Source organism: Podarcis pityusensis (assembly GCF_964106645.2).
Source record: "Podarcis pityusensis genome assembly, chromosome: 1".
Classification (NCBI taxonomy): domain Eukaryota; kingdom Metazoa; phylum Chordata; class Lepidosauria; order Squamata; family Lacertidae; genus Podarcis; species Podarcis pityusensis.
Genome location: NC_138028.1, coordinates 127,746,247 through 127,771,416, shown reverse-complemented (window position 1 = coordinate 127,771,416; position 25,170 = coordinate 127,746,247). Strand labels below are relative to the sequence as shown.

At 44.5% G+C, this 25,170-nt stretch overlaps 1 protein-coding gene across 3 annotated transcripts in view; it reads left to right on the top strand.

The window, feature by feature from the left end:
* Positions 1–880: 880 nt before the first annotated feature.
* The window catches only part of FTCDNL1 (formiminotransferase cyclodeaminase N-terminal like), a 454,166-nt gene continuing 429,876 nt past the window's right edge, over positions 881–25,170 (top strand). The window contains exons 1-6 of one of the 3 annotated variants that reach the window (XM_081019038.1): positions 881–1,230; positions 2,459–2,581; positions 8,203–8,298; positions 9,453–9,605; positions 12,489–12,680; positions 15,961–17,715. In XM_081019038.1, coding sequence (XP_080875164.1) covers positions 2,467–2,581; positions 8,203–8,298; positions 9,453–9,605; positions 12,489–12,680; positions 15,961–16,400 — 996 coding nt within the window. In that variant the 5' untranslated portion in view covers positions 881–1,230; positions 2,459–2,466 and the 3' untranslated portion in view covers positions 16,401–17,715. Of the gene's footprint in view, positions 1,368–2,458; positions 2,582–8,202; positions 8,299–9,452; positions 9,606–12,488; positions 12,936–15,960; positions 17,716–25,170 lie in introns of those variants that run through there. The other 2 variants (XM_081019037.1, XR_013989900.1) reach the window with 2 other exon arrangements.

Here is a 25,170-nt window from a genome sequence, read left to right as displayed (position 1 = left end):
AAGAGAGAACTTGCTGCTGCTGTTGCTTGCTCGAAAGTGAAGTAATCTGGACCTCACCTTAGCAAGCAAATGTTGCCATTGCTTTGCGATTGATGACGTTCCCTTGAATGGGCATTCTTGTTGTTGTTTAGTTGTGTCCGACTCTTCGTGACCCCATGGACCAGAGCACGCCAGGCACTCCTGTCTTCCACTGCCTCCCGCAATTTGGTCAAACTCATGCTGGTAGCTTCGAGAACACTGTCCAACCATCTCATCCTCTGTCGTCCCCTTCTCCTTGTGCCCTCCATCTTTCCCAACATCAGGGTTTTTTTTTCCAGGGAGTCTTCTCTTCTCATGAGGTGGCCAAAGTATTGGAGCCTCAGCTTCAAGATCTGTCCTTCCAGTGAGCACTCAGGGCTGATTTTCTTAAGAATGGATAGGTTTGATCTTCTTGCAGTCCATGGGACTCTCAAGAGTCTCCTCCAGCACCATAATTCAAAAGCATCAATTCTTCAGCCATCATCCTTCTTGATGGTCCAGCTCTAACTTCCATACATCACTACTGGGAAAACCATAGCTTTAACTATACGGGCCTTTGTTGGCAAGGTGATGTCTCTGCTTTTTATGCATGGGCATAGCCAGGATTTATGTTGGGTGCGTGTGTGCAAGACACCCACCATCCTCTGTCTGGCTCTGTCTAGCAGATTCGGGATGAAATGTTTTAAATTATTTCCTTTTGACCCCAAGGGCTCGGAACAATCTGTCAAAACTTTCTACTTTTATTTTTTATTTGTTTACTTTATTTTGGGGGGCGGCAGCTGCTCCCCCCCCCTCCCGCCGCCGCTACACCCTCGGTAAGGTAGGCGATGTTACCTGGTCAGTGCCCATCCAATATAAAAAGAAACGAACACAAGATTGCGCGAAAGCAGACTTTGCAAAGGAAGAGGAACAAAGCTGGCATCTCCGAGCTCTTTCCGGTAACCAGCCTTTTCTTGCAGAGGAATCTGCAGAGCGATTCAAATCTCCGCGCGAAATGAATCCACGGAGCGATGCATTTCCCGGGAGGAGCGACGGGAGGTGGAGCGCACGCAACAAATCCCGCACCAACAGCAGTGTGAAAATAGTCACACACCAGTTTCCCGGAAGAGGCTCCCAGCAAAGCACTAACCTTCCAAAACTCACGTGGCGTTTGCAGTCTGCGAGGGACAGTCACAGAAAGAAAGAAAAAGTTCCTGTTGTTGGAAGTCTTAGGTTTGTTTTGTCTCTTAGGTTTGCTTTACAGATTTTGGCGCAGTTGCTGTCTGGTCGGATGCTGCAATACTAGTATTGGTTAATAGCAAAATACCCTGAACCTGCTCTGCTAGCCGACCAGACTTGTTTCCAATATTGTAAGTAGACCACCAGTTAGTCTAGATACGGCTCTGTCTTAATTTTGGCGATTCGTGCGGCAGCCCTTTCCCCCCCAGCTTGGGTTTGCTGTATAATTTTACCCAATCATACATGCCGCGATCAAATAAGATAGAAGTAGTGAAACAAAAGTCTCATTGTTTTCTTCCTTATACTGAAATCATTTCTAGCAAAATATGTTTTAAAAGTGAAAACAACGCAGTCAGTGCAATCCTGTACGAGTCTACTCAAAAAGCAAGGCACACATTGTTCAGTGAAGCCTATTCCCTTATATAGGGATTTAGTACAGGGCACTGAGATAAGGGTAATTGGTATCAAAAAAGAGAAAACAATCATTTGATTTCCAGGAGAAAGAGCGAATCTGTGTTAAATGTGTGTGTGTGTGTGGGGGGGGGGGATACAGGCTGTCATTTTGATGTCAGTGGTGTTGTGGGTGCTGCAAAAAGCATCCACAAGGAGCACCGACTCCATTTTTAAACAATCGTCTGGAAGCATCTAGATTGCAACCTAAATTTGGCATTTAATCTATAACAATGTGGAGAATTTCACAACACAACTGCACTTGGTCAATATGGGCTTGCTAGGCAGAATTGCATGGTGCAGATCGTAATTTATGACAGTGTTACTTACACATGTGCATGTCTGTATATGTACTCTCCAGAAGGGGCATCCAATTTTAGCTTCCCAGTGCACAGAGAGACAGGGATTTAAAGCCACATAGCAGTGTTTTCCCAACCTTTGGTCTCTTGGCTGTTCCTGGGCTACATTTCCCATCATCCCTGACCACTGGGATTGCTAGGTAGGGATGATGGGTGTTATAGTCCCAAAACAGCCAGAGACCTATGTGGCGGTGTCATATGCTATGATTTGCATCAACAAGATTTGTGTGAATGTCAGCATGGAAACAAATGCTTTCATGTAGGGATTTTGTCCTGGGCTAAGGGATATCGTGAAGTGACTGGAAGCGGTTTCCTCCTGTTGAGAGAGAAGGAACACTTTGACATCACCATTGGAGAATGCTACTGGTACCTTGCCTGTTCTGTTGGAATTAAGGAGTATCTTTTTATTACAGGGGCGAAAATGACTTCTGGCAGAACTGGCTTGCGTCTGGCTGCTTGTTTGCTAAACATTTCAGAAGGAAGAAGAAAGGACATTGTTGAGAAAGTAGCAAAAGCTGCGGTTTGTGAGGATAATGGTAAGAATAATGTGGATCTACTCCAAATATGGGACACGGGTGGCGCTGTGGGTTAAACCACAGAGCCTAGGACTTGCCGATCAGAAGGTCGGCGGTTCGAATCCCCGCAACGGGGTGAGCTCCCGTTGCTCGGTCCCTGCTCCTGCCAACCTAGCAGTTCAAAAGCACGTCAAAGTGCAAGTAGATAAATAGGTACCGCTCCAGCGGGAAGGTAAACGGTGTTTATGTGCGCAGCTCTGGTTGGCAGAAGCGGCTTAGTCATGCTGGCCGCATGATCTGGAAGCTGTCTGCGGACAAACGCCGGCTCCCTTGGCCAATAAAGCGAGGATCTAATATGCACTTTCTTTATAATTTCTCGTTTTAGAATATCTCAAGCATATTTTTTATTTTTTCTCTTTAGGATATCTCAAACATGAAAATGCTTTTAAACCCTCAGGTTGCATATTAATGTCATCATCCTGCACTTAAAGGGTAAAGGTAAAGGGACCCCTGACCATTAGGTCCAGTCGTGGCCGACTCTGGGGTTGCGGCGCTCATCTCACTTTACTGGCCAAGGGAGCCGACGTACAGCTTCTGGGTCATGTGGCCAGCATGACTAAGCCACTTCTGGCGAACCAGAGCACCGCACGTGAAATATACTCAGAGTCGCAAAGTGATTTCATGCTCTTTATTCAGCTCATAGTGGTGAGGAGGAATGAATGAATGTCCCCTCACAGTATCTGCTTTATTTACATTATTTACACAATGGGCTGCACATGATTGGCTAATTCTGGAATTCTACTGTAAGCCAATCAGGTTGTGGATTCACTTCTATCTGGAGCAGGATTGGGTGGTTCCTGCCAACCAATCATACTGCTGCATTGTTCTAGGACCAATCAGACTGCTGCATTCTGAATCCTATTGTTCTAGGACCAATCAGACTGCTGCAGTTTGGATCCTATTCAACTCAGTACATAACAGCACGGAAACACCGTTTACCTTGCCGCCGGAATGGTACCTATTTATCTACTTGCACTCTGACGTGCTTTCGAACTGCTAGGTGGGCAGGAGCAGGGACTGAGCAATGGGAGCTCACCCCGTCGTGGGGATTTGAACTGCTGACCTTCTGATTGGCAAGTCCTAGGCTCTGTGGTTTAACCCACAGCGCCACCCGCGTCCCTTCCCTTTATCTTTACCTTACTCCAAATATACCTGGTCTAGCCAAAATTAAAACATCTGCAACCCAGTTCTAGGCACGTTTGCTTAGAATTCCACTGAACTCCTCTTTGGAACTTAAGCATGTGTGGAATAAGTTTGTCCAGTTGGTTGAGACAAGGGATAAGGCCTTTCCTATAGTGGTGTGGAGGAGCCCTGTGGAATGCACTTGGCTAGCCCACCCTCGGTATTGCCTGTGGAAGGAGCCCTATCCATCTTCATGCACAGAGGCCTCCGTCTGATGCGCAACCAGTGTTTGTTTGAAGGGGACCAATGCCAGTGCAAAGAGTGCACATAGATGTCAGGCGGCAGTAGGCAGCTCCCATGGCTGGTTGCCAGGAACGTACAAGACAAGGAAAAGTTCTTACCATCTGCTTTTTATTCAGTATTTAGAGTTTGGATTTGGATTTGATAGCCCGCTTTATCGCTACCCGAAGGAGTCTCAAAGCGGCTAACAATCTCCATTCCCTTCCTCCCCCACAACAAACACTCTGTGAGGTGAGTGAGGCTGAGAGACTTCAGAGAAGTGTGACTAGCCCAAGGTCACCCAGCAGCTGCATGTGGAGGAGCGGGGAAGCGAACCCGGTTCACCAGATTACGAGTCTACCGCTCTTAACCACTACACCACACTGGCTTTATTTACAGAGAGAGGCTTGGAACACAGCCTCTTGGGATAATGGCATTGTCCCGAGTGACTCTCCACACTTCTTTTCTCCCACTTCCTCATTCGTCATTGTCACCTCCTCTACAGGTGGTGCTGAGGGCCCTCTGAGCGCTTTGCTCTCCTACTTTCAAGGCTTGCCGGATTCTGGGATAGGGGTGGTGTCTGGAATGCTTTCTAAAGACACTGTGTCCGTCAGTTGTTGCCCCTCTGATGCTTTCTCTTCTTCTTCCTCCTCTTCCTCTCCCATTATTATTGTTTTTTTAATTTTTTTTAAATGATATTTATTAAAGTTTCACATAGAAAAAGACACATCAATAAGAAAAAAAATTTAAAATTAAGAAGAAAAATACAGTATACAAAATACAGAAAAAAAACAGAAAAAACAGTTAAAAACAATTCCATCTTTTCATCACTACTTTTGGATTAACTTATTTTCTGGACCTCCTCATACCTCCCTCTTTTGTATTCCAATTCAGTTTGTTTGTCCAGCAATTTCTTTCCCTCCTTTTTAATCCCAATCCTTGATCTTAATATAATATAACATTAAATTTTTACCTATTAATAGCCAATTTTCCATTCTTTTAACCTTTTTAATCCTAATCCTTAATCTTGATCTATATATAACTTTAAAGCCTGTACAGCTAGAAACCACTTAATTTCAATCCATCATCACTCTAACATTCTTTAATTTTGCAATATTTCTGTAGGTAATCTTTAAATTTCTTCCAATCTTCTTCCACCAACTCTTCACCCTTCCTCTCCCATTATTTCCCAGCTTTTCCCCTCACCTGCTTCTGAGCTGTGACCTCCCTCAAACCCCTGTTATAATTCTGAACTGTCTCCTTCTTCTCTGGAAGGGTCAGGCTGGGGAGGCAGTCTCCACCATTCCTCCTCTGCCCAGTCCCTGACAATAGGACAGCCTGCCCAGGGATGCAAACCCTGATGGTGGAGGGAGCCTTATGTGAGCAGGATCCCCTTTAGTCTGATGCTGACTGGATGTGACCTGTTCTTTCATGGGAGCCCCTCCATGTAGTCATACCTGAATGCCAAAAGTACTTAGGATAGATCCAAAACTGTGTATTGACAGAAAAGGGCAGACGTCAGTTAGCTGGAGTGAATAATAATAATAATAATAATAATAATAATAATAATAATAATTTATATCCTGCCCTCCCCAGCCGAAGCCGGGCTCAGAGCAGTTAACAACAGTAAAATAATACAGCATTCTAAAATCAGTTCAAATCAAATTAATGGCAACCATTGGGTTAGAGTTCTGTGAGGATTACTAAAGGAGGGGGTCAGGCTGTGCCTTGGCCAAAGGCCTGGTCTTGCAGGCCCTGCGGAAAGATGTCAAGTCCCACAGGGCCCTAGTCTCTTGTGACAGAGCGTTGCACCAGATCGGGGCCACAGCCGAAAAAGCCCTGGCTCTGGTTGAGGGCAGCCTAACCTCCCTGTGGCCCGGGACCTCCAAGATGTTTTTGTTTGAAGACCATAAGGTCCTCCATGGGACATACCAGGAGAGGCGGTCCCGTAGGTACAAGGGTCCTAGGCTGTATAGGGCTTTAAAGGTTAAAACCAGCATCTTAAACCTGATCCTGTACTCCACCGGGAGCCAGTGCAGCTGGTATAGCACTGGGTGAATGTGATCTCGCAGCAAAGACCCCGTAAGGAGTCTCGCTGCGGCATTCTGCACCCGTTGGAGTTTCTGGGTGACCGTCACGTGGATCACAGTGGCTAGGTCAGGGCGAGAGAGGTAAGGAGCCAACTGCTTAGCTTGGCGGAGATGAAAAAATGCTGCCTTTGTTATAGCTGCAATCTGCGCCTCCATGGAAAGGGAGGTGTCGAAGATTACACCCAAACTCTTAACAGACGGTGCTGGCACTAATTGCGCCACTAATTGGGGGGGGGAGTTGCCCCCCCCAATAAGTTGGTCATGTCAAAGCCTCTTTCTCCATTGTACCAGAAGCACAGCTTAGCTGCTTGGAGCATGGTACTGATAATGCCAAGGTTGCAGGTTCGATCCCTGTATGGGACAACTACACATTTCTGCATTGCAGGGGGGTGGGCTAGATGAGCCTCAGGGTCCCTTTCAACTCTACAATTCTATGATTATGATCAATGCAAGTGTGTTTATTGTTTATTTATTTATTTATTATTTTCCACTGAAGGGTTGTTTAACTGGGGGAGATCAATCAAAATAATTTTTAAAACCTTCCTTATACCATGTCCGACTTATCTGCCCATTTCGTCCAGCATTATCTGTTTTGGCTATCAGTGGCTCCCTAGGGTCTCAGTCTTTCCCATTACCTGCTACTTCAGGGTTGTTGATTCGGTAAGAAAATGGCACTCTGCACATTCTCAGAGGCACTTGACTGTACGTATTCCGATGTTAGCCGTGGTCCTGGAAACGGATGGTGTATCTAAGTCCCCTGGCACAAATGAAGCTTTGATGAGAAAAGATTAGTTGAGCTTTCAAGCTTGAGCTTTCCGTTCTCACCCACCCAACCAAACATTGACGTTGATGTTCGTGAAGTTCTGAAGCCGCATGTTGGGGGTGTGTGTGTGTGTGTGTGTGAAGTATGTATAGAAAGTCCTGCCTCGGGGCAGGAGCTGAGACTAAACGACACTCTTGAGTCCCTTCCAGCCCTCTGGTTTTTATGATAGCTATGCTTTGGTCAGCCAATCATTTCTGAAGTCCTACCAAATGGCAGCCTTTGTGAAGTTTTTGGATATAGTTTGCATGAGCTGTGGTTGCGCAAAAGAAACCCATTGATCTGTTAATCACTGACTAACACATTCTAAAACTTCGGGGTGGCGTTTTTGTTTGTGTACTTGTAAGAGTTTTTTCTCCTGGCATCTCTTTCAGGCTAAGTCTGAAGTTCATTGTGTGAACAAACTTAGGGCAAACAGATGCAGAGGAGGACCAACCCTCACCCGTTAATGAAGTTGCCAAGAATTGGGAATTTCAGCCAGTATGGTTTTCATAATGACAAGCCCTGGATTGTGTTGTCTATCTGTACTCTCTCAGACAGGGGTGGGGAACCTGTTGCCCCCCCCCCCCCATGTTGCTAGATGAAATATACTCAAGAGTGGATTTCATGCTCATTATTCAGCTCATAGTGGTGAGGAGGAATGAATGTTTCCCCAAAGTATCCGCTTTATATACATTATTTACACAATGGGCTGCACGTGATTGGCTAATTCCAGAATTCTCCTGTAGGCCAATCAGGTTGTGGATTCATTTCCATTTGGAGCTGGATTGGGTGGCTCCTGCAGACCAATCATACTGCTGCATTGTTCTAGGACCAATCAGACTGCTGCATTCTGAATCCTATTGTTCTAGGACCAATCAGACTGCTGCATTTTGGATCCTATTGTTCTAGGACCAATCAGACTGCTGCATTTTGGAGCCTATTGTTCTAGGACCAATCAGACTGCTGCATTTTGGATCCTGTTCAACTCCGTACATAACACTAGACTACAATTCCCATCATCTCTGGCCACTGGCCATACTGACTGTAGCTGATGGGAGCAATATCTTTAAGGCCACAGATTGCGTTGAGCAAAACTGTTCAATATTTTTCTAATCTATCATGCTTGCACCGATATATGCTCCATTTAGCTTGATAGAACTTATTTTGCAATCAGTGGATTTAGGATCAGAATGTACCTCTTCAAAACATAGCATGTGCTTAAGCTAAATTGGAAGCCTTTATTTGTTGACTGAACCACAAGAAATGTTCCATTTTTTTCCTCCCCATAGGCCAGGAGCATCTCCCAGCAACTGTGCTTAATATATTTTCTGACTATGACTATAACAGGTCCGTCATAACTATTGCAGCTCCAGTTGACAGACTGGGTAAGTTTTAAAAATATGTATTAAAATATCCCAGCTCACATTATTATTATTATTATTATTATTGGCTTTTGAATGTTGTGTTTTTGAATGCAAAGTTTGCAGTTGTATACATGTTTACCTGAGAGTAAAACAGTACATTTTAAAACGCATTGCTTCTCTCAAAAAACATGCTCTGGTGTTTAGCTTCCTTGATAAATGAGGACTTTAAAAAAATCCTCGGCTGAAAAATTATATAAACAAGAAGTACCAACACAAAGGCACATATTTCCAAAAAAGGGTGACATTTTAATCCCCTTGGTGGATGGTTGCACGAAAATCACATACACAGAAAATTATGCTGTGACTGATCGTTTGTGACAAGAAGCTCTTGTCTGGAAGCCCTCTTAACAGTTTTTGAAAATAAATAACATTCAGCTAGATTTGAGAGGGATGTGTTGTGTAGCTTTTTCCTTCAACACTGGTTTACAAGAGCCAGTTCCCCAATTAACATCACATTCCTAACCATGTCTACTCAGAATTAAATTCTATTGAATTCAATGGGAACTTATTCCCAGGTAATTTGTGTTTGGACTGCAGCAAAGCTTACTTTTGAATTCAGGCTTCTGTGATGGAGGCGGAGCAGAATAAAATATTCTTTCTTATCTTTTCTGCTAAGGATGTTCTGTAGGGATGTTTACAAAGTGAATCAAAAGCAGTCTTGTCAGACAAAGTTAGCAGGAGGATGTCAGGTGGCCATAATTAACATGGTTGTGTTCAGCACTTCACTAAAAAAATACACCCTTGTAGATTGTGATTCAATAGCAAACCCTCCAAGATACCAAGTGGGCTATTTTGTTAGTATATTTTTAAAGTGTGTTTGTTGCATATAATAAGAACCCTTCTTCAAGGTGGGTAGATTTGTAATAGTCATAAGAGCTTCACATTTCTCCCAAAAGAGTGCTTTGTGTAAATGAGAAAGAGGGGTTACCTTATCACTGTCACTAGAAACAGTCGCAAGGGGCTGCGGGGAGTTTGTCTATGCTCTTTCTTTGTGTGTGAATGTTTTTAATTAAAACACATTTGGGGCAAGAGTGGCTAAGATTTAGTTTTCCTTTTCAGATTTAGTTAAAAATGGGTTTGATAATGTTTCTTTCGCCCTATTTGTGTTTTGTTAGGCAGGTCTGTCGTTGCTGCCTGTGTGGAGGCTTTTGCTTCAATAGATATGGCGGAACATTCTGGAATCCACCCTTGCCTTGGCGCAGTAGACCTGGTGCCCATTTACCCTTTGTCGGGTGTCGATGTGGAAGAGTGCGGAACAGTGGCTCGAAGTAAGCAGAACCTGAACATCCTGCACAGGCGGGGGTAGTCAATGTCGCGACCTCAGTATATGGTTGGTTGGACTCCAATTCCCATCATCCCCAGCCAGCATGGCCTTTGGTCAGGGATGATGAGAGTTGTAGTCTAGCAACAACTGGAGGGCCCCATCTTGGCCGTACAAGATCTGACCCAAGGATCCTTAATGTAGTCACTGGGATGTTGGATTTTTCCTCTGTCAAAGCAGAGGCATCTCTCTAAATTACCTGGGGTAACTGTGCCCCTGAAGGACCAGGTGCACAGCCTGGGAGTCATTTTGGATTCACAGCTATCCATGGAGGCGCAGGTTAATTCTGTGTCCAGGGCAGCTGTCTACCAGCTCCATCTGGTACGCAGGCTGAGACCTACCTGCCTGCAGACTGCCTCACCAGAGTGGTGCATGCTATATCTCCCGCTTAGACTACTGCAATGCGCTCTATGTGGGGCTACCTTTGAAGGTGACCCAGAAACTGCAATTAATCCAGAATGCGGCAGCTACACTGGTGACTGGGAGTGGCCGCCAAGACCACATAACACCAGTCCTGAGAGATCTGCATTGGCTCCCAGTACGTTTCCGAGCACAAGTCAAAGTGTTGGTGCTGACCTTTAAAGCCCTAAACGGCCTCGGTCCAGTATACCTGAAGGAGCGTCTCCACCCCCATCGTTCAGCCCCCACTGAGGTCCAGCTCTGAGGGCCTTCTGGCGGTTCCCTCATTGCGAGAAGTGAGGTTACAGGGAACCAGACAGAGGGCCTTCTTGGTAGTGGCGCCCGCCACTTCAGATGTCAAGATAATAAGCTACTGTCTTCTCTTTAAAAGACATCTGAAGGCAGCTCTGTTTAGGGAAGTTTTTAATATTTAGTGCTGTATTGTTTTTAACACTTGATTGGAAGCTGCCCAGAGTGGCTGGGGAAACTCAGCCAGATGGGCGGGGTATAAATTATTATTATTATTATTATTATTATTATTAGGGGTAGGGCGAGGTGGCACTCTGCAAATGTTCTTGGGATTCAAACTCCCGCCAACTCCAGCCAGCATGACCCTTCGTCAGTGGTGATGGGAATTGAAGTCTAATAACAAGTGGAGGGGACGGCGTTGGCTAACCCCATTCTAAACCATTTAGTGCAGCTGTTTAATGTATACTCCAAAGCCTGGTTGTACAATTTACAACTGGAATGACAGCACAGCATTTTAGATAACCAATTGCCACCTTGCTCACATATTCACACTTTCTCAGATCTGTTGCCTGCTTGTGTGTTTGTTTAACACATTAAAATCCCACCCTTCACAAGAAACACCAGGGAGGTTCACAGCAGTACAAATATATGTATATATATGTGTTAAAAACAATGTGCTAAAATACAGCCATCACAGTAAAAGCAGCCAATTCTACTAAAAGCTCTGCATTAATAACTAACATATGCCTGGGTACATTAGAAATGTTCTTAGCGTGCATCAAATCATGTAACAAAGGCAGCACTTGCCTTATTTTTGAAGGGAGGTGAGGGTGCCCACATACTGGGTAAAAAGGTAAAGGGACCCCTGACCATAAGGTCCTGTCGTGACCGACTCTGGGGTTGCGGCGCTCATCTCGCTTTACTGTCCGAGGGAGCCGGCATACAGCTTCCGGGTCATGTGGCGAGCATGACTAAGCCACTTCTGGCGAACCAGAGCAGAGCATGGAAACACTGTTTACCTTCCCGCCAGAGCGGTACCTATTTATCTACTTGCACTTTGACGTGCTTTCGAACTGCTAGGTTGGCAGGAGCAGGGACAGAGCAACGAGAGCTCACCCCGTCGCGGGACCTTCTGATCGGCAAGTCCTAGGCTCTGTGGTTTAACCCACAGCGCCACCCGCGTCCCTCACATACTGGGTGCCATAATGGAAAAGGCTTTTCCTCTGGGTGTTTGTTTGTTTTCTATACCGCCCTTCATCTAAGGATCACAGGTTTACAAAAGAGCAACACAAAATTGCATACCATGAGAACAAACAAAAACAGTAACCCCATACACACAGTTTAAAAGGCCATTGATCGTTTCATTAGCTAAAGTCCTGGAAGAAGAGGAATGTTTTTGCCTGGCGTCTAAGGATACATAACAAAGGCACCCGGCGAGCCTCTTCTTTTGCAAGATAGATCTCAGCAGGCCACCATCTTCTTTCAGGTACCCAGGTCTCAGGTTGTTTAGGGTTTCTTAGGTTGACACGAGAACCTTGAACTTGGCTTGGTGGCAAATTTGTTGCCCCTGCAGTTCTTTCAAAAGTGGCATTATATGTATAGAGTAGGCAGCCCCAGTCTACAGCCTAGCTGCTCTCTTAGTCTTTCTTGTTGTGTTTCTTCTGGCTCAGGGTCACCAGGATGGTGCCCATATGCCTGACACTGCCTCCCCTGGTGCCTGAGAAAAATGCCAGTAATGATTCCCTCCAAAACCCACAATGCGCAATAGACCCTTTGCTTTTCCTGCTCAGTTTTTGTTGGCACTGGCAAGGGCTTCTACTACATTGAACACGCCTCCTCAAACCTGCCCACGTTTCGTTGGAGGCCAGGATTGGACAATCATCACTGCCTCTTCCATTCTGAACAGAGGAGAGGTGCTTCCCTGCCCCTGTCCGCTAGTGTGGGGCATGCCCAGACCTGTTTGTCCTGTCTCTTTTTTCTGGTTTTTTTAGATGTAGCTTCCATTTTGTGCTACACCACATCCCCTTGACCGCCATTTTGTGTTCCGTCATGTTCCCATGACGGCCATTTTGTGATTGCACCCACATCACTCCTTCAAAATTCCAGAGTACTCACTGGCCCCCAAAGGCTGCCACCCCTATTCTAGCTGTTGTACTTCCCTTCTGTTCCTCTCTTCCCTCAGATATAGCAGAGACCTTAGTCTGCCGTGTTCCTGGATGCAGCATATTTCTTTTTGGCCAAGCTCATCTCCCAGAGAAGCAAAGTCTGGTTCAAAGAAGAAAACAGCTGGGATGGTTTAACAGTAGAGCTTTCAACGCAGCCACTGTTATTCCTGATGTAGGGCTGTCGCCTACCTTAAGTCACGGTTTAACAGGTATGAAATGATGGCAATGTTCAGTGTTGCTGTTTTTGTCATGTGTACAAGCCAATCAATGTCTCTAGGACTTCACAGAGGAATATAGCCCACTCCCCAGTGGTCTGTGCCCCAAGGAGCTTACATATAAATATTGAGAATGGGAGAGAATGCAGATAAGAGACAGGTGAGTGTCATAGCTGTCAACTGACCCTTATTTGGCGGGAAAGTCCCTTATCCCAGCGCCGTGTCCTGCTGCTGTCCCTTATTGATGCTGTCCCTTAAATTTCCCTGGTTTCAAAGGAAGCAGCTCCTCTCCCTCCCTCCCTCCCTGCTGGCCGGGGAGGAGGGAGGCTCCAACTGGGTTGCTTGGCTGCATTGCTCACCCAATAAGGAGTCTAAGTCTAAGACTGGGGGGTGGGGGGGTGGAGCTTGCATGCCTTTTCCCGATCAAATCGGCTGTGTTGCCTGGGGACTCGCCTTTGCTCAGTGCTTCCCAGCGGAGAGGTGACAGTGGTTTTCCTTGCTGCATCCCCTTTGCTGGGTTGCTGCGCTGTGGGAACCACCGCTTGAGGCTTCGTTTGGCTGCTGGCTGGGCTTTCTGCCTTTGTCTCGGAGGGGCTCAGAAGTTGAACATACCTGTGCTAGGAAAATCCCTTATTTTGGCTGCTGATCCCTTATTTTCGAGGCTGCTGGTCCCTTATTTTCAAATCTGTAAGTTGACAGCTATGGTGAGTGTACCAAAAATTGAGAGAGGGAAGATAGGAAGACTAATAAGGGATTAAAGTTGCATAGACTTGCTGCCCAGTCTTTGCTTACTTGGGGCTTCACAGAGTTCATTAGAACTTATTCCCAAGCCAATTGCACTTGTAGGACTGAAGGCTTAGGCTTTTGAGATGGGGATGGGGAATAAAGTACCATTCAAAAGGACTGGGGAGAGGACGACTTGTGGGGGTATTGAGGAAGAGAGAGCACCAAGAAGCAACAGGAAATGCATAGAGGTATTTAAGAGCAGAAGACCTTGAGGCACCTGGCAGCTTTTTGCTCTTAATTTGATGTAGGCTGTAATAATAAATAATAATTAATTTTTTAAAATTTATATCCCGCCCTCCCCAGCCGAAGCCGGGCTCAGAGCTGCTAACAACAGTAAAATAATACAGCATTCTAAAATCAATTCATTATAAAATCAGTTTAGATCAAATTAATGGCAACCATTAATGGTCGCAAATCAATTAATCTATTCCAGTGTAAGCAATATTTTGTGTTGAATCCCTTCAGGTAACTCCAGAACCTTCTTGAAGTTTACAAAGGTTTTGACTTTCCCACACAGGCTATTTTTTGAAAAATAAACCAATAAATGATTGTCTCTTAAAACAGGGGTGGAGGAACTGTGACCCCTAGAGATGTTGTTGGAATCCAACTCCCATCATCAATAACCATGGGCTGTCTTCACTGGGAACTGATGGGAACTGGAATCCAACAGCATTTGGAGGGGCACGGTTTCCCCATCCCTGTCTTATAAGATGCGTTTTGAGTGTTGTGTATCTTAAGTCCCTGTGTAAAGATGTGAGGCCTGGAAGAGCAACAACTACAAAGTCCCAGAATTCCTGGAGTGGCTAAAGAACTCACTTTTGGGCTCCGCTGCGTTGCCAGTAGGCAAATTGTCCATTTAAATAATTTGCACAACATTAATTGTCAGCAATAATAGGGGGTTAAATCACCTGACTTCTGAGTTTCCATGTGAGTTTACAATTGGTCATCATATGGTCAACAGCAGTCCGTTGCAGCCATTCTTGAGCATGTACTATCAAGCATTTGTGTACCATTGATTTCTTTTCTTTTCTTTTCTTTTCTTTTCTTTTCTTTTCTTTTCAAGCCCTACAATATCAATGGGGCTTGTTTCTTACCCTGGATTGTGCCCAGTAAACTATTTCAAATGTTTTGAAAGGAGGATGGATGAGGCATTGCTACAATCCATTGAAGAGAATTGGTTAAATATTTAATATAGAATGGGGAGGGGAGGTAGATATCAAGAGAATAACAGTAATTATTCTCCTATTGACCCACTTAGAATTAACCTACTTAAAAAACGCTCTGCATAAAACAAAGCTCCTTATGTACTTTGATTGAATAATCCAATTTTTTTTTTTAAAAAAATCCTGTTTCTTCAGACGTCATTCTGCCGCAAGAATCCTTAAACCAGTTATTATTGCCAGTGCTGTCACACTCATACTGCCTTTGCGTTTGTGAGAAAGGAACACACACCAGATGTTAATTAGTGCATTTGTTTTTATTTTCCCTCTACCTCAACAATTTGGCCTTGAGGGTTTGTGTTCTTTTTTTGTTTTTGTTTGCTGTAAAGATCTTTGTTTCTATCCAGGCTCTGGCTCATAAACTACAAAGACAATGAGTCAGAACTCCAAGGAGGAAAGGAAAAGAAAAGACCTCGGAGAAATATTAAACTTTCACACTCTTTTTTTCATCATGAACAATTTGCAATGATGATTTATCCCAGGTGGAGTTTCTCCCCTTCCTTCTTTCACGTTGCTTACGAAGAGGCAGATATAAAACTGCTTTTCACTGGGGAATAGGTCTTGAGTGCAGTACCTTTGATTTATTTACTAGATTCACCACTGGCTGACTTCTGTTTGCACCGAGGTAGCTCAGTACTCAGTGTGAGAAACAGACTTTGCTCTGCAACTTCCCTTCTCCTGGAATGCCCTTCCAGAGCATTTATGTAAAAGCTTGGGAACTATGGGCCTGTGTGGGGCAGCATATTCACTCCTCCAGACCTTTATTTGCAGTCCTGGGAAGTTTCTCTAGGCCATAAAACTCACCAGGCCTGCTATGGACTCTTCTTGGGTTTGCTGGATCCAACTACAGTCGTACCTTGGTTGCCAAACGCCTTGGAACTTGTACGTTTCGGCTCCCGGAAACCAGAAGGACTGTTCCGGTTTTCAAATGATTTTCAGAAGCCAGACATCCGGCGTGGCTTCTGCGGCTTCCAATTGGCTACAGGATGCTCCTGCAGCTAATCAGAAGCCGTGACTTGGTTTTTGAGCAGTTCCGGGAGTTGAATGGACTTGCGGAACGCATTCTGTTCGAGAACCAAGGTACAACTGTACTACTCAATCTCTTGATAAAGAATACTGAATATTGCCTAAGTGAAGGATTAGCCAAAGTCCTTTTCCGAGGCTTAGAAACTACTCGACCGTATCTGAAGAGTAGATGCAGAAGCCAAACCAACCTAACAACCATTAATTTCGACTCACACCGGTGGCTCATTTTTTAATCATTTCAGGGGTCGGGGCCAGCCCTTACGTGATGAATTGCAACGTGACTGTCGACACGCAAGACTTGGCTACGGCCAAGGAGATCGCAGGCTCCGTCCGGGGCAGTAGTGCCGGAGGCCTGAAGGGCGTGCAGTCGATGGCTTTCCCACACAACGGGCAAATCGAAATAGCGTGCAACGTGGAAAGCTTTGACGACCATGACGCCAGGTGGGCCGCGGGCGACAAATCGGGATATGTTTCCTACAGCATTCTCGGGAGAATGTATCATTATGTGTCGCCTTGGCTGATAGAAGCTTCCATTAAGAAGTCAGCCAGAGACCACAGAGTAAGAACTGTTGGGACCGCGCTGGTTGGGTTCACGCCAGAGGAATGCGCACGATGCGCTGCCTACGCATTGACAAGTGGTGTCCATGAATTCTGGAGGACGCGGGGTGGCGTTTTCATGTGATAGCCTTGCTCTTTGCTGGCTTTAAATCGGGAAGAACCTCAGATCTTGGTGTCACACCCTCTCCCCAGACACTCTTGTCCCACTCCGTGATCCTCAAATATTTTTGCCTGACTGGAACGCATCATTGACCTCTGCCTCTGCCTCTGGCTCGCCTGTAGGGAGGAAGGAATGGGTTGTGTCAGATTGTGTGTGAATTAGCCTACTGTACAAAGGTAAAAAATTACACTAATTGCTGTGCCCAGTTTTACCTTTGGCCACCACTGGTATGAAATTCCCAGAAACCTGCTGTCAGGATGACAAACCGTTCCTGATCACTGTTTAAAATTCTACTCCTTGCTAATTCCAAGGCAACCTTTGGGGGCCAGGAGACTAACGTATCCTGGCAAGGTAGAAATAAATTGAAATACTTGATTGTCACTTGTACAACTTGTATACAGTGAGTTTACATGAGCACCCCCCACTCAGCTCTCTTAGTCTTAATTCCCCTCGTTTACTGATGCACACCCACCAAACCCAAAAGTCAGTTGCCCTGTTGTTATCTTTTCATTCACCAGCCTAACAGCCCATGGATAGAAGCTGTTCTTTACCCTGTTGGTGTGACTAATCATGCTTCTATATCTTCTGCCCGAAGGTGGAAGATCAAGAAAGTGCCGGCCAGGGTGTGAATCATCCCTGAGAATTTTCCTCACTCTCCTGAGCCAATGTTCTTCCGCTATTTCATCCAGCGGATTCACGGGACAGCCCATAATATCTTGTGCTGTATTCACCACCCTCTGTAGGCACTTCCTATCAGTTGATGTCTAACCAGCGCACCACACCGTGATGCAGTATGAAAGGACACTTTATATGTGGATTTATGTAGAGTGTATCCAACTAACACTTTGCTCAGACATCTTGGATTAGGCCAGAATTTCATCCTTTTTTCACAGTGGCCAACCAGATGCCTATGGGAAGTCTGTAAGCAGGACTTGAATGCAACAGTCCTCATTTGTGATTTTCAGCGACTTGTGTTCCAAGGCGTACGACCTCTGAGAGTGTTACCTACTGAGCTTGGATCCTAGAACAATAGGCAGGTTGGATCCTAGAAGGCAACAACCTGATTGGTCTGCAGGAGCAGCCCAATCAGGCTCCAGGAGGAAGTGAATCAGCAACCTGATTGGCCTGCAGGAACAGTCCAATCAGGCTTCAGGAGGGGAGTTGAATCAGCCAATCACATGGGACCCATTGTGTAAATAATGTATGTATAGCCAGAGGTTTTTGGGGAAAGCACTCATTCACTGTTTGCCATGAGCCGAAATAAAGAGCATGAAATCAACACTCGACTCCGAGTATATTTCAGAGACGCTAGGAGAAGCAGAAAAACAATTAAGTATGTGCTTTGGAAAGTTGCCCCAAAACCTAGCTAGTGGTTCCAGCACAATCACAAGTTCTTGATTCTCCAGGAGCAATGGGTGGCAAAGGGATGGACTCCAGAGAGTCTTGGCTGGAAGCTCAGTGGGCCAGATGGGGAGGCTTCACAGACTGGAACTGGCCATAGGGCGGCAGTTCCCTCACCCCTGTCCTAGAGCCTCGCTCCTCCCTTTCTTCTTGTGCCTCATCCGTTCCAAAGAGGCTGCATGGCAGCAGCAAATATGGTAGCCAACTTGATGCCCTCCACATTTCATTTTACCACAGCTCCCATCATCCCTGACCGCATGAGCTGGAGCTGATGCAATCTGGACTCCCGACGACAACTGGAGCACCAAAGTATCTCCCTGGCGGTTAATCTTGGTTTATCACGTCCCCCTTGGGAGGCTGTTGCGCTGACAGCGATAAAACCCAAGAGCAAGCAAGAATCCCTGGTATAATTATTGGGGGAAATGGCTTGCGCTTCCATGATGCCTCTCTAGGGTGTGTCCCTTTAGAGTAATGTTGTTTAGTCGTTTAGTCATGTCCGATTCTTTGTGACCCCCATGCACCAGAGCATGCCAGGCACTCCTGTCTTCCACTGCCTCCCGCAGTTTGGTCAAACCCATGCTGGTAGCTTCGAGAACACTGCCCAACCATCTCGTCCTCTGTCGTCCCCTTCTCCTTGTGCCCTCCATCTTTCCCAACATCAGGGTCTTTTCCAGGGAGTCTTCTCTTCTCATGAGGTGGCCAAAGTATTGGAGCCTCAGCTTCACGATCTGCCCTTCCAGTGAGCTGATTTAGGGCTGATTTCCTTCAGAATGGATAGGTTTGATCTTCTTGCAGTCCCATGGGACTCTCAAGAGTCTCCTCCAGCACCATAATTCAAAAGCATCAATTCTTCGGCGATCAGCCTTCTTTATGGTCCAGCTCTCACTTCCATACATCACTACTGGGAAAACCATAGCTTTAACTATACGGACCTTTGTTGGCAAGGTGTTGCCTCTGCTTTTTAAGATGCAGTCTAGGTTTGTCATAGCATTTCTCCCAAGAAGCAGGCGTCTTTTAATTTCGTGACTACTGTCACCATCTGCAGTGATCATGGAGCCCAAGAAAGTAAAATCTCTCACTGCCTCCATTTCTTCCCCTTCTGTTTGCCAGGAGGTGATGGGACCAGTGGCCATGATTTTCGTTTTTTTTCATTTTTTTTTAGAGCTACCTATCATCCAAAAATAGAAGATTTGCCTTTGCATTCAAAAGCTATTTAAGGCAGTGGCCGTAATGTGAACCGGCAAATCCCACAAATTACCTATTTGATGTGTGCAAAGTTGACTATTACTGCAAGATGTGGTGGTGACTCGGAGGCGTTTGACTATTCCGAGAGGATAACAAGGCTAAATGTGGAAGCAATTGCCTGTTCTCCACACTTTCGGTTTTGCATCATCTCCACCAGAGGGCAGCAATTGCAATTCCTCCCTTTAAAATGACAGTTTTTGCTATTTCGCTTTCCTCTTGTTTTGCCATCCAGCGGCTAAGGGGAGGACTGTTCAGCAAGGAAAGTTTTATAGTGCACGTGCTCAAGGATGAGCTATTGACACGCAAATGTTATTGTGCAGTTTCCAGTCGTGGTGTCTGGTAGTGGCTGCCGTTCATTAAAAAGGAAGAAGTGAGTTTCTGTGTATGTGTTATGGGCTACATTTGGGCTGCTCAAATGTTATCATGCCTTGTTGTGTGGTGGCACGAATGAACACCCAGGAAAAATCCTGGTTCAAATCTCACTTATCATAGAATCGTTGAGTTTGAAGGGACCCCGAGGGTCATCTAGTCCAACCCCCTGCAATGTAGGAATTTTTTTGTTTAAATGTGGCTCGAACCCATGACCCTGACATTAAAAGTCTCATCACTCTACCAGCTGAGCTATCCCAGGCATGTCTGGCCTTTGTTTTTGTTTTTTAAAAAATGATATTTATTGAGAATTTTAAAGTTACAAAGAAAAAAGAAGGAAAAAACAAGAGAAAGAGAGAAAGAAAGAAAAAGGTAGATAAAAGTAACAATTAAACAATACAAATCAATAAAAACCAAAGTCAAAAAGAAAAAACAAAACACACAATACATCAAAATCAAAAAGCAAAAATAAACAAAAAATTTAAAAACAAATCCAATATTCCCAAATCCTTAACTTTCATTAACTTATTTCATCAACCTCCTCACACCTCCCTTTTTTGTATTCTAGTTGTTAATTATCTCAGCAAATCCTTTCCATCTTTCACAATATTCTGTCATTAAATTACCTTAATCTATTTTAACCTTATCTTACCATAAAAAACCCAAAAACTTAAAACTTAAATCTTATTTATACCAAATTCTTTTAACCATAACATATTCTTACATAATTCTTTTTAACATTTCTGCTAAAGCCAAATAATTTCATTCCAACATTTTTCTAATACTCATTAATTTTACGATACTTTTCTAAATAAATTTTTAAAACTTTCTTCCAATCTTCATCCATCGTCTCTTCTTCCTGGTCTCGGGTTTTGTCAGTCCTTTCTATCCCATCCATCTAGTCCATCAACCTGGTGACCTTGTATCTGAGGCTCTTAAGTCTTTTCCATGTCCCTTCCGCAGATCTTCCTATTTATACCTGTACTTTACTTTGTCTTCTGCTCCTTTCACTCAGGGAGACTCCAACTTGACAATATTTTTGTCCCTTCTCGACAAGTCAGCCCCTTTTCCATAGTCAACACTGAAATCCATGTGATATTTAAAGGCATGTTTCAAGGCCCCTCCAAAATTAGGGGCCCCCACAACTCCGAACTCCGGCATGTCTGGCCTTTGAACTCCCTTGCTGGCTTTTCCTAACACAACCTGCTCACATTCAGCCCCCAGTCCTTATGCAACAATTCATTTATTTAATGAATTTATTTAAATTTATTTAAATATTGCTGTTTCTGCAGTGTAATGTTTTCATCCTGAAAATGTTTCATTGAAGGAAAGTCTCTACTTCTATTAATGTTGCATATAGGTAAAAGGTAAAGGTACTCCATCTCCTCAGAGTCTTGCGGAAGAACAATGTCAATCAACATCTGATGATCTCCTTCTACTGGTCCACAATAGAAAGTGTCCTTTCATACTGCATTACGGTGTGGTACGCTGGTTTGACATCAGCTGATAGAAAGTGCCTACAGAGGGTGGTGAATACAGCACAAGATATTATGGGCTGTCCCGTGAATCCGCTGGATGAAATAGCGGAAGAACGTTGCCTCAGGAGAGTGAGGGAAATTCTCAGGGATGATTCACACCCTGGCTGGCACTTTCTTGATCTCCTGCCCTCAGGCAGAAGATATAGAAGCATGATTAGTCGCACCAACAGGGTAAAGAACAGCTTCTATCCGTGGGCTGTTAGGCTGCTGAATGAAAAGATAACAACAGGGCAACTGACTTTTGGGTTTGGTGGGTGTGCGTCAGTAAACGAGGGGAATTAAGACTAAGAGAGCTGAGTGGGGGGTGCTCTTGTAATCTCACTGTATACAAGTTGTACAAGTGACAATAAAAGTATTTCAATTATTTCAATTAAAAGACTCCTGGACGGTAAAGTCCAGTCAAAGGCGACAGAAGCTTTGCTGTTGGCTCATAAAAGCTCTAGGGTTAAGGACTTTGCTGAAGTTAGTTTAAGTCCCATTAAGTTCAATGGATCTACTCTAAGTATATCTGGGCCTGGATCCACCCTTTTATTTTCTATTTCACTTCAGTCAAAACAAAGTGTAACACGTATGCCCATCCTGAGATAGTTTGGACAATCAAATAAATTAATCAAATTATTTATGATCATGATTATATGTTTTTACTTTTACTTTTTTGAAGTTTTTAAAGTTAAAAAGAAAAGGTAAAGGACCCCTGGACGGTTAAGTCCAGTCAAAGATGACTATGGGTGTGGCACTTATCTCGCTTTCAGGCCAAGGGAGCCAGCATTTGTCCACAGACAGCTTTCCGGTTCATGTGGCCAGCATGACTCAACTGCTTCTGGCACAATGGAACACCGTGACAGAAACCAGAGCGCATGGAAACGCCATTTACCTTCCCACTGCAGTGGTACCTGTTTATCTACTTGCACTGGTGTGCTTTCGAACTGCTAGGCTGGCAGGAGTTGGGACAGAGCAATGGGAGCTCACCCCATCACGGGGATTCAAACCGCCGGCCTTCCGATTGGCAAGCCCAAGAGGCTCAGTGGTTTACACCACAGCGCCACCCGCGTCCCTTAGTAATGTTGCTTCTCTCCCACTAAAGTCCCTCGACCCTCAGGAGAGGCTTTTCTGCTGGGAGCAAAGGAATGTGGAAGTTGCTGTGAATCTCACATTTGCATGGGCATCTCTGTGCTTGGGATATATTTCGTACAACTGGTTATTTCTCAGAAAAGCAAAACCATGTCCACTCACAGATAGGATGGGCGCTTACACGTTGTCCCCCCAAAGAGGAATGCATCACCACCCCCAAATATTACCTAATATTGTAGGTGCCAATTTATATGCATATAGGTGCATCTTTAGCAATAACTGCTAACGTGGAAGTACAAATACAACCTATCTCACCGTGGTGGGAATGACACTGTCTCCTGTCTAGGTTCTGCTAACTTCTGATGGGCAACTCCCTGCTCTCCCTTCTTAATGGCTCTTTACTTTTAGACTGAACTTGCACTGAGCAAAGGAAGGTTTCAAGGGAAGGAGGCTGTTTTCTGCCACCTTGTTCACTCTGCAGCTGATGAACTGATTCAGCTACACAAATTGTTCAACTGGAAATGGGCGAGAGCTTATTTCACCCAAATATTGTTTGTTTGTTGTTGTTTTTTATAAAACTGGAGACAGTAAAAGAGAGGCTGTTGTTGAACTCGATCTGCAATATTGTTTTATTTATTGATCAAAACGTATATATATTGCTTCACTGCAGAAAAGCCTCCGAGTTAAATTATCAGTTGAAAACAATGGAAGACATTTAAAATTGATTAAAATTAACAGCAAAAGAGATTATAAATGCGTCAACATCTTCATATATATGTCTGGAAAGGCAGGCCTAAACAAAAATGTTTTACGCAGGTGTCAAGAAGAGTACTACTTTGAACGTAGGCAGGGAGTTCGCAAAGTGTAGGAGCTGCCACACTAAAATAACTTTCGTTCTGTTCTGTGGTGTCAATACCAGCTTTACTGAAGAGGTATGGGAGGGCAGGCGTTCTGCTAAATCCAGCAATTAAATAAAGGGGACTTTCAGATGCAACTTCGAAAAGCACATTTATGAACATCATTACCAATGTTTTATCTTGCCATATAGACTGCTGCTTCTTTGGCTGTTGCTGTAGTTCTGGTGGTTAACTTTTTTTGTGGACGTTTCAAAGCAGGGTGTGATGTACTGAGTTGAATAGGATCCAAAATGCAGCAGTCTGATTGGTCCTAGAACAATAGCTCCAGAATGCAGCAGTCTGATTGGTCCACAGGAGCCACCCAATCCAACTCCAGAAGAAAGTGAATTCACGACCTGATTGGCCTACAGGAGAATCCCGGAATTAGCCAATCATGTGGAGCCCATTGTGTAAATAATGTGTATGAAGCAGACATTCTGGGGGAACTTCCATTCCTCCTCAACACTATGAGCTTAATAAAGAGCATGAAATCCACTCTCGACTCTGAGTATATTTCACAGGGTCTTTTGTTTTGTCTTGGAAATGGTTCAGGGGCAACAGAGGATTTGTCCTGGTTGGGGCATCATTAAGACATGAGCTCTCTTAACGGGTTCAAGGCTCCTTTATAAAAGATAAAGACACCTAAAGCTCCAAAGTGCAATAACTACCTCTAGATCGATTATTTCCGGCGGAAAGGTGGCTAGCATTGGATATAAAAGGATTGCACATAAGCAGGGAACGCAAATAAGGCTGGGACTCGTGTGGGTTGCTGGATTCACCATTGATGTCATCTTGGCACGAACGCATGGCCCAGGGCCAATTAATTAGGCTAAAAGTGTGACCGAAAATTGCCCGTTGAGCATTATTACTGGGTCACTGCTGGCAAAGGAAGGCATGTGTGTCAGTACATGATTCAAAGCCAGAATCAGAGGTCATTCTTTTTCAAAGACTTATCCTGCGAAACGTCAACTGAATATAAAAGGGGAAAGTTGGAGATAAGGTCGGTCCATGCAAGGAGATTATGCTTCTGTCTTTTGTATACATCCACAAAGATTTAGTAAATGGACAAATAGAAGTAAATTGACTGGGAGAATCAGAGACCAGGACAACAAGAAGTTTAGGAGAGAATGGGGAAAATGTATAGGTTCCTTAAGAGAACATTGTAAACAGTTAAAAACTTTGGCAGGATTAGAAGAATATTTGTGAAAGACAAAATATAATGGAAAAGTTAATAATAGATATAACAAATTGGGGGGAAAAGGATAAGTTGAATAAAAAGGGATGTACAATGGAAACCAGAGAAGGGGGCAGGGAAATCAAAGGATTTTGAGAATCCTAAATGTAAAGGCAATTGATATGTTTAAATGGAAATTTGGTATGTAAAATTTAATATTTTTTAATTAAAAAATAATAATAATAGAAGTAAATTGTTACATTTAAGCTGGTGTTAATATTGTTGTGCTGTCAGCGTGCATACCAGTTTAAATTGTGTAAGGGGACAGTTCCCTGCCCTGAGGAGCTTACAAGTCAAACTTTCTCAAAAGGAAGGGAAGTGGAGAAGGGAGATGGAAGAAAGATTCATAATCCTTTCAATTACACATTACAGTAGTCGATAGGAACTACTGCATTTGTTCCATCTGCTGAAGTATATGTCCCAGATTTTTGCTAGGTTTGGGCATCACCAAAAATCCTGGGTGTGCAACTAGCCAGCAGCTCACTGACTCCCAAGTCATCTGAAGGCGATCCTGTACAGTGGTACCTCAGGTTAAGTACTTAATTGGTTCCGGAAGTCTGTTCTTAACCTGAAGCGGGCTTTCCCATTGAAAGTAATGGAAAGTGGATTGATCCGTTCCAGACGATGAAAAACACCCCCTAAAACAGCAATTTAACACAAATCTTACTGTTTCACGAGACCATTGATCCATAAAATGATGGCAATAATCAATGTAAAGGTAAAGGGACCACTGACCATTAGGTCCAGTCGTGAACGACTCTGGGGTTGCGGTGCTCATCTCGCTTTATTGGCCGAGGGAGCCGGCATACAGCTTCCGGATCATGTGGCCAGCATGACTAAGTCGCTTCTGGCGAACCAGAGCAGCGCACGGAAACGCCGTTTACCTTCCCGCCGGAGCGGTACCTATTTATCTACTTGCACTTTGACGTGCTTTCGAACTGCTAGGTTGGCAGGAGCAGGGACCAAGCAATGGGCGCTCA